We start from the raw sequence: 9,000 nt of genomic DNA on the forward strand, positions 1-9,000 counted from the left end.
TATATATATATATATATATTCACAAGTGAATAACTCATAAGAATAATGCTTGCAAGCTTTCACCAACTACTCATACAAATATACCATTCAATTATAATCTACTTAAATAATTCAATTTACATGAAATTTGGCACTTTTATGCAGCTCAGTTGATAAATAAGTGGAGTGATTTTGTTCAAATACAACATAAATTCCAGGTTTGACCTCGAATTCCATAACCCCCAGTCGTAATATAAAAAATAAAATAATTAATTTTATATTTACAGTTATTATTGAATGTCTGATGTCATTATTAATTTCTTTTTGTTAACCTGGATACCTAGCACGCTATACGAGCCGACTAATCTTAGGGCGACCACCTGCTTCACGGGTAGACCAGAGTCATCGCATTTGAACCTCTGTGGCTACAAGAGGATTTTTATTACTCATTGGATTCAAACCTGAGACCTCCAGACACTTTTGATCTTTGAAGCTAAGCTCAAACCAATATTTTACAGGCTCTGTTACATCTATACCAATATTATAAATCTACGGGACAAAATAATAAATAAATAAAATTTAAAAGTTCATATTATATATTATTTTTAAAAAAATAATAAATTAAAATGTTTAAATAATTACATAAATAATAAAAACATGATAATAATGGGGTTTATGTAGGCCACAACCCACATTCACTTAGAAAGCCTTTTTATTTTGTGCTCCCCATTCTCCTTTGGTTACAATAAACTCATCAAGGCATCTACTGGTAAAAAACGATCCTGGGTCGGGCCTGGTCGGATTCAAATCAGTCTCGGCCTTAAAATAGTGATCTCGTAACCGGTCTTATCGTAACTAGTCCCCGTCCTGGCACAAATATGAAGGCACGGTTAAGATATATGAGGCCCGGTTATGAGAACCGACCCCGGGCCAGGCCCAAACCGGTCATATGTAAAAAAAAAAAAGAACAATATACAACTTCTTTCTAGAAGTATCGACACATCAACAGTAAATAGATGGATACAAAAGTATTTAATTAAATAAAAAAGAAATATACAGTTTAAATCAGTTTTCTATAATGTACAAAAGTTGTGTCCAAAGCATAAATAGATGCATACAGAAGTTGTGCTCAAAACCATATACGTTTCAATCTTTTTGGAGGCTCTGCTACATCCAAAACTTTTGGTTACATTGCATAAATGAGATAACAGAGAATATATGTTAAGAACAAAAATGGGCTTAAACCTAAAACGATTAACAATCTGAAACTAAACCTAAATCTAAACCATTAATGATTTGAACCTAAAACCAAACAATTAATGTTTGAACTTAAATAATTTTGGCTATAGTTTTACACAGGTCGATAAAAAAAATCCTAAACCAACAATGAACCAACCGAGCCACAAGGGTGGTGCCTGATTGGTTTGAGCTTGACTCCAAAGGTCAAAAGTACCTGGAGGTCCCACGTTCAAATCCAAGAAGGAACAAAAATCCTCTTGTGGCCATAGAGGTTTAAATGCGATGACTTCGGGTTATCTGCAAAGCAGGTCGTCGTCAAAGTCGGCTCACATAGCGTGTTGGATATCCAGGTTAAAAAAAAAACAATGAACCAACCGAAACACAACTTGAAATGCTCACACAAATGCATCAACAGAAAGACGAAGCTGGAACCACAATCAAAGTCAATCCAATCAACAAGACCCAACATCAATCTCCAAACAAACTGGAAGAAATTAGCCTGTAAGTCCAAAACCGCTACACCAATCCAACCAAGAAAGACTAGAGTTCTTTGTATGCTTGGACACTGAATTACACAATAAAAGTTGGAGATGATATAAACGATCGATTTGAAGATAAGAATCCCCTCTGAAAACCCAGTTGTTATAGTAAAGCCAAATAGAGTATAAAGCGCTCCATATCACTGTTTTCCACAAGGGTTGACGAGAACCCGAGATAGCAATATATTCCGAACCAAGATGATCATCTAAAGAGATTGATAACGATACGAACCAACTCCACCATCTAAAGATTTGGGTCCACAAACGAAACCCCTTAAAGCACTATCCGAAAATTCACCATGTTTTTCAACGTTTTAAGGGTTGTTTGTTTACCTTTTAATAGTTCCATTAAGAGACAACATCTGAATTGCTAAGAGATGAATCTTGTTTAACAAAAAAAAATCTCTTAATCTATACTATATTATAAAACATTTGACAAAAACTCTTAAACACATTTTTTATGCATAAAGTACTGTTTATTGAAACATATTACTTAAATTTAAGATTACAAGTACATTGTGCATAAGTACAACTTATTAAAACTCTATATTTGAATTCGTGTAACAAACTGCGGATAAACATAATCAAATAGAGGATAAACATCTCATTTTAAAATATAAAAATCTAAAATATAATTAGGATAATTATTGAGTTATAACATAATACTTAATTATTATTTTTATAAAAAAATATTATTAAACCTAAATTAAGTTACTTCGTTACGTTAAATTAAATTATAATAAAAATTTTGAATTAAAAAAAATACACGAACCAAGAAATTTTAAATAGTTAATTTGATACTAATATTGATATAATTTTTGCAAATTTAATATAATATTTTCAAATTTATATTTTATTCATTATCGTTTTCTCAAAACACATAAAATCGTATTATTCAACATATATAAAAAATAAAACGAAACATTGAAATCAAAATGTGTCTCGATACATTGTACGAGTACCCTTCTAATAATTCTAAAACTCTTTGAATGATTTTGTATCCGTTAACCATTCGGTACCTTAATTTCATTCTTAATAATTAGTCTCATAAAAGGTATTTCAGTCGATTTACATGTTTTCAAGTACCCCTGTTCCTATATATGTCTCCTCTTCCATTCCATTCCCCCCCCCCCCCCCCCCCCCTCCTCTCTCTCTCTCTCTCTCTCTTATATATATATATATCTGTATCTATATATCGATCATATTTTTAAAATAATGAATGAACAAATCTCAACATACATAATTTCTGCTTCAGAAGCTAAATCCATGGCGGAATCCAAAGGTCTCACCGTCCCTCAACTTCTTCCATCACTCATTAAATCAGCTCAACATCTCGCTCGTCCACCCATCTCCGATTTCCGAGTCGGCTCCGTCGGCTTAGCCTCCGACGGCCGGATCTTCTTCGGCGGAAACGTCGAATTCCCCGGCCTCCCCCTCCACCATTCCATCCACGCCGAACAGTTTCTGATCACCAACCTCGCCGCCCACGGCGGTGGCTCAAAACTTCTCTACATCGCCGTATCCGCAGCTCCCTGCGGCCATTGCCGTCAATTCCTTCAAGAGCTCCGGGGAGTCTCCGATACCCAGATTGTAATCACCGATCAACCCCAAGAAAACCCTAATTACAATCCCATTTCGTCGATTTTACCGAACCCTTTTGGGCCTTTAGATCTTTTGGATCGAGAAACGCCTCTAATTCTTGAAAAACACGATAATCAATTGACTTTTAAAGGGAATTTAGATTTATCAAATGTGTCTACGGAATTGGTGAAAAGGGACGAGGAAGAATTGAAGAAGGCGGCTCTAGTGGCGGCGCGTGGGTCTCACGCGCCGTACAGTGGTTGTCCATCTGGTGTGGCATTGATGGACTGTGAAGGGCAAGTGTATAAAGGATCTTATATGGAGTCTGCTGCGTATAATCCAAGTATGATGCCAGTACAGGCGGCGCTGGTGGCGTACATGGTGGCCGGAGGTGGTGGGTATGAGAGGATTGTGGCGGCGGTAATGGTGGAGAAGGAGGTGGCGATGGTGAGGCAGGAGGAGACTGCTAGGTTACTTTTGACTCACGTTTCACCAAAATGCGAGTTCAGAGTTTTTCATTGCATCTGATTTAATGTTTAGCATCTTAATGAACGAACATAAACGGGGATGAACACATCCATTCTTTAATCGAACGAAAACATACACGAAAATTTTTGTTCGTTTAATATTCGTGTTCATTCATTTGTTCGGTTAAGTTAAACGAATTATTACGAATAAGCGTCCGTTTGGTTTGTTTACGGTCTTAATTTTATGTATAAAAAATCATATGATACCATAATTATGTTTATTAACAATAAATGAATCAAAATTTAACAAGTTTGACTTAATTTTTAGAGTAAATTGCATGAAAAAATAATGTATTTTAATTTGATTCATATTTTGAGTGACGTACTTTTAAAACTTTTATTTTTGATACCTAAGATGTAAAGTTTTAAACATTTAAGTATCCGGAAAATTGGTTGAAACATTAACCGGTTATCATGCTGATGTAGTGAATGATGTGGTATCTGGTTAATGCTTCAGCAAATAATACTGAGTTGGATACTACATCACTCGTCACATCAGTATGGTAACCGGTTAATGCTTCAACCGGTTACTCGAGTACTTAAATGTTTAAAACTTTACATTAGGTACCAAAATAAAAGTTTTAAAAATACGTTATCCAAAAATCAAGTTAACAATACGTTACTTTCTCATGCAATTTGCTCTTACGTTAAATAAGAAAATAAAACGAATTGAATAGAACAAATTCACAAATCGCTCGTGGAATCCGCTTGATTTCATATTCGTTGAACACGTCAAATATTTCGGCAAAAATCCGTGAGGACATTTAGTTTGATGAAATGGTTTTAGGAATTTGTATTTCATAGAAAAAGATTTGGAATTTAAAGAATTTTGATTTGAAATGTTCGGATTGTAGGGTTTGAAATAAACTGAATTCCGTTTTTTATAAAGAATTTACAAACACAAAATATATATAATTATAAAAATAACAAAATTAATTGATTATTACAAAACAAATGTTTTCTAAGTTCTAACATATTCTAAAACATTATTATACACAAATCCTAAGAAATACCAACCCTGATGATGTTCTTGAGATTTCAAAGAAATCCATGAATTTCATTTCCGGGTTTCGTTTAAACCAGATGTACGAGTGTAACGAAATCCAATTCCAAATCCCAACAAATCTCCCGAACCAAAACGGGCCCTGTTGAGTTTTTTTTTTCTCGAAAGAAAATTAATATGTTAAGCAAATAAAGAAAACCTTCACGATATTAAATGGATTTTACATAATTGTGTTACGAAACGTGTGGCTATGAACCACAAGGGTGGTGCTTGATTGATTTGAACTTGGCTCCAAAGGTCAAAAGTACAAGAAGTTCCCAAGTTCAAATCCAAGGAGAAATAAAGATCCCCTTGTGGCCACAGAGGTTCAAATGCGGTGATTCCGGATTATCTGCAAAGCATGTGGTTGTTCTGGAATTAGTCGACTCACATAGCAGGTTGGATATCCAGGTTAATAAAAAAAAAATTACTAACGAGTTTTTCTGAACTTTTCCCTGTACTATACCCTTAGCATCTTTAATCATTTTGGAAGAGAAACAAAGATTCTATGCCCCTAACCATGACTTTCTATTTTTAGAATATATTACCCTATGTTTAAGCCTTGCCATTGCATAATGGCATAAAACCATCATTCACCCTCCTTCCACCACCACCACCACCACCACCACCCACCACCACCACCAACCCCCTTGTCTCTTTTCAATAGAGACAATGGCTTTTGCAAGGCAAACCTTTGCCTTCATTTTCATTTTTGTTCATATCATTTTCGCACCTTCTTCCGCTGCGAAAACCCGTTTGGCATTTTCTTCCACCCTAAAAGCCCGTTCAACACCTTCTCCTACGGCAGGCCCTGCCGGAAAGGAGAACAAAGAAATCCCACCCTCTCCCACAGAAGACCCTGCCAAAAAGGAGGATGAAGGATTCCCATTGCCAGACGCTGAGATGAGCAAGATGTTTGACAACGAGGCGGATGTGGTAAGCTTTGTAACCAATAAAATGGAAGAAACTCAGAAGATGGTCACCAATTTCAGTGAAAATCTCAAGAAGCGGAAAGACGACCCCAACCATGAGTCTGGGATGAAAGAGTGTTTCTCAGAGTGCGATGAGGTCATGGGTGCGGCCCTTGATGATATCAAGAACACTCTTGATAGCATCAAAAGCCAAAATTTTGTGAAGGCCAATTTTGACATTTCTGCAGTCTTGACGAACGTGGACACCTGCGAAGATTGCTTTGCCGAGTCGGTTGGAGGAGATGCGGAGGCAAAGAAACTATTAGCACATGTACAAAATCTCACCGGAGAAGCCCTTGACGCTCTCCAATCAACCCAGCCCCCAGGTTAAAACATATCAAACCAAACAAACCCAGTAAATCTCATAGGATCTAGGGATAAGATAAAGCCACAAGGTACATCATTTTTAAGTTTTTAACAAACATACACAAATCTTTCTTGATCATGCAAGATACTAGAACACATTTAGATTCTTCTTTGAAGCAAGATTCAAACCCACGAAGATTAGCTTCTTAATAGAGGTTGTAAAGTCGACATGTATCTTGATTATTTGAAGAACGCAAAGCAAGTATCAGGAACAGAGTTACTAACCGTTGTATATGCAAGAAATCTGTAGCATATCTGAAAGCTTCTATTCTGCAAAATGAGCTTCAGATTTTGTAGATTTTCACTTGTTGGGTGGAAGAACACCTCCTTTGTAAATCTTCCAAGGCCCACCATAAAATTTAGGTCTCATAATTGGCACCGCCTCACCAGGATGATCTTCCCAATATTTTTCCTGTAAAATGGAAAACGATTAGAAGTCATGTCATTCGTTTTTACCAAGTTATCTTTTTTCTGAAGGGTGTCCCAGGCTCCAGACTAATCCCGGCAAATTGTGACTGCAATAAATCAGCCATGATAAACTCAGTGGCCACAACTATTGTGTATGCCTGCCTGGAACCGAATCCTGGGCAGATAGGATTACCAAGCTCTCTTTGGCCCACTTTGTACCATGTTTTTGAGGCAATTTTCGAAACATGTGTATTAGGCGGGTTTACTTGAGATATGCTATTAAACGGTGTCAATTTTGATGTATTTAATGGAATCAATTAGATTGAAAAATGGTCGTTCCAAAAGGATGATAGATGATTAACTATGCAATTAAACCATTATCATGATTTCGCTCAACCCATGATGAAACTAGAGCTATTTTTGGAAAATTAAGTGATAAGCTAGCTCTTCGCTGAAAAACTAGTTGATAAGCTAGCTTTTGGCTAAAAAACTAGTTGACAAGCTAGATGACAATGTAAAATGATATAAAATAAAAATATAAAGGATGGTTATGTAAAACTAAATGAAAAAATCCCAATAAACTATCTAAAGGCCTGTTTGTTAGCAGCTTAATGAGCTTAATGGGCTCACAGCGACAAGACTGTTTGGTATTGGCTTAATGATACAGAAAATGGCTTATTCAGTAAGTTTCTTAAGGGGATTTATGCAGAAAGCCAAGTTTTTTCCAAACCTGTCCCTCTCGATTAAAAAACACGCTCATTTCGTATACGAAAAAACCCTTCCAAACAAAAACCTTCTCGATCTATACAGACTGATTAATCCACACAGATAGTTTCATTTATACAGAACTTAATGGAAAACCAACCAAACAGCAAAGTATCTTTTCGAAAAGCTAGCGTATCGCATACGAAACAGGGTTGCTTCAATAAGCTCAAAAAATAAGCCCGCTTATAGTTGCCAAACATGGCATAACACTACCTTGTAGAGTTGCTCGGTGATTGCGGCTCCAATGACCCCAGTATAGAAGGCGCATACATAGATTGTAACAAGAGGAGTAAACGATTTTGGGCGCTTGAATGGATCAACCATCGTCCATAGAACTTCTTTCTCCCACTTAGTGTGCAAGTAATCAGCATATTTCCTCCACAAATAGGTTGTCATTCCTGAATCTTTTTACAATTTACCTGATTTGAAGCAACCACAGATTAAGTGTTACAATCTTGCAGATCCAAATGATGTGCAGATTAAGATGGTCCTAGTTGAAAACTCAAAAGCAAATCTCAAAGGTATTGGTACCACAAACACCCTCAAAATATCAGAAGCAATCAAGTTAGCATATTGATACCATGGAAGAGAAGCAAACCAAGATAGCAAGGGACTCAAAACACCAAGCATTTGGTGGGTGTCAAAAGAATATTTGGCTTACTTAGGCAATTCCACAAACAGTCAGTGAGCATAGGTACATATAAGCATAGATATTTAACCAAAAGAAAGTGGAAACAGTAAGTTGGAGGCAAGAACATCATACAAAACCAGCAGATCGATATATTTATCGAACCAAGGGAAACTGATTGATTTCACCATATGGGGTTTCTTTAAAAAACCCATTAAATTCAAAACAAATATGTGCACCCAACTTACCCTTTTCACTAGTTATGTGAATAAAAACAACAAAAATTAAGATCATCACAGATAATTTGCAACTGCATTATGAAAACTCATTTTCCCCTGAGATCATCAGCTTAAATGAAATACAAACATCAAAAGTATGCATCAATGATAAGATATCATTTAACCAACTCTTCGAAAAACGATTAGAAGATTGCGCACACTTAAAAAGATCTTTAATTGCCATAAACTGCATAGAAAGTTCAAAATTGAAATCTATAAGCACCTTCTCAGGTTTACAGTCAATATCCCCACCAACACAACTCTAAAACCCCTCAATTTAGCTTTTTATCCTCCACGATTTTGCTATAGAATCCAACGAAATAAAAACTCCCAAATTCTCTGGAATAGATTTAAACTAACGAAATCAAATTACCTTTTCAGCAGATACAGCAGCGACGGAGTGTTTAAATCAAGCAGCAGATACAGAAGCGATGAGGATGAAGATACAGCGGCGAGTGTTTATATCAAAGATAGGGTTTGAAATTTTAGAAGGAATCCATAAACCCTCCAAACTGTTCAGCCCATTAAACCGAAATCAAACAACCATTAAGAGATATATATATATATATATATATATATTACAGAAGTAGTTAGAAGAACAGAAGAAGAACCGCCGGAAATTGAGAAATCGGCGACTCCGATCGGCCGTCAAGGAGGCTGGAGCTTTGCAGCAATTA

The 9,000-nt window shown here is 36.1% G+C and overlaps 3 protein-coding genes across 5 annotated transcripts; 2 read left to right on the top strand and 1 right to left on the bottom strand.

The window, feature by feature from the left end:
- The first annotated feature begins 2,972 nt into the window (after positions 1-2,972).
- On the top strand, positions 2,973-3,983 carry LOC112516777 (cytidine deaminase 1-like). The gene has a single exon (XM_025124011.1). The coding sequence runs from the start codon at positions 2,973-2,975 to the stop codon at positions 3,864-3,866; it is 894 nt and encodes a 297-aa protein (XP_024979779.1). The 3' UTR covers positions 3,867-3,983.
- Positions 3,984-5,579: 1,596 nt separating this feature from the next.
- On the top strand, positions 5,580-6,235 carry LOC112516778. Its single transcript, XM_025124012.1, has one exon. It carries the CDS (start codon positions 5,580-5,582, stop codon positions 6,207-6,209), a length of 630 nt encoding a protein of 209 aa, XP_024979780.1. The 3' UTR covers positions 6,210-6,235.
- A 29-nt stretch (positions 6,236-6,264) lies between these two features.
- On the bottom strand, positions 6,265-9,000 carry LOC112516966 (uncharacterized protein At4g29660). Of its 3 annotated transcripts, XM_025124241.1 has the most exons (4): positions 8,935-9,000; positions 8,697-8,835; positions 7,631-7,836; positions 6,265-6,656 (listed from the first exon to the last, which is right to left on the bottom strand). In XM_025124241.1, exons 3-4 carry the CDS (start codon positions 7,811-7,813, stop codon positions 6,546-6,548), a joined length of 294 nt encoding a protein of 97 aa, XP_024980009.1. In that variant the 5' UTR covers positions 7,814-7,836; positions 8,697-8,835; positions 8,935-9,000; the 3' UTR covers positions 6,265-6,545. The 3 variants fall into 3 exon arrangements, with proteins under 3 accessions (XP_024980009.1, XP_024980010.1, XP_024980008.1); XM_025124242.1 differs by lacking the exon at positions 8,697-8,835 and having other exon boundaries at positions 8,935-8,969; XM_025124240.1 differs by lacking the exon at positions 8,935-9,000 and having other exon boundaries at positions 8,697-8,897.

This window comes from Cynara cardunculus, assembly GCF_001531365.2.
Source record: "Cynara cardunculus var. scolymus isolate 2C chromosome LG 8, CcrdV1, whole genome shotgun sequence".
NCBI classification, from domain to species: Eukaryota; Viridiplantae; Streptophyta; class Magnoliopsida; order Asterales; family Asteraceae; genus Cynara; species Cynara cardunculus.

What these genes read in the sequence shown, in the direction of transcription:
- LOC112516777 (XM_025124011.1), top strand. Translation starts at nt 2,973, where the DNA reads ATGAATGAACAAATCTCAACATACATAATTTCTGCTTCAGAAGCTAAA.
- LOC112516966 (XM_025124241.1), bottom strand. Translation starts at nt 7,813, where the DNA reads ATGACAACCTATTTGTGGAGGAAATATGCTGATTACTTGCACACTAAG. An exon ending in TCACCGAGCAACTCTACAAG is followed by an intron (nt 6,657 to 7,630) that starts GTAGTGTTATGC and finishes TCCATTTTACAG; the next exon opens with GAAAAATATTGGGAAGATCA.
- LOC112516778 (XM_025124012.1), top strand. Translation starts at nt 5,580, where the DNA reads ATGGCTTTTGCAAGGCAAACCTTTGCCTTCATTTTCATTTTTGTTCAT.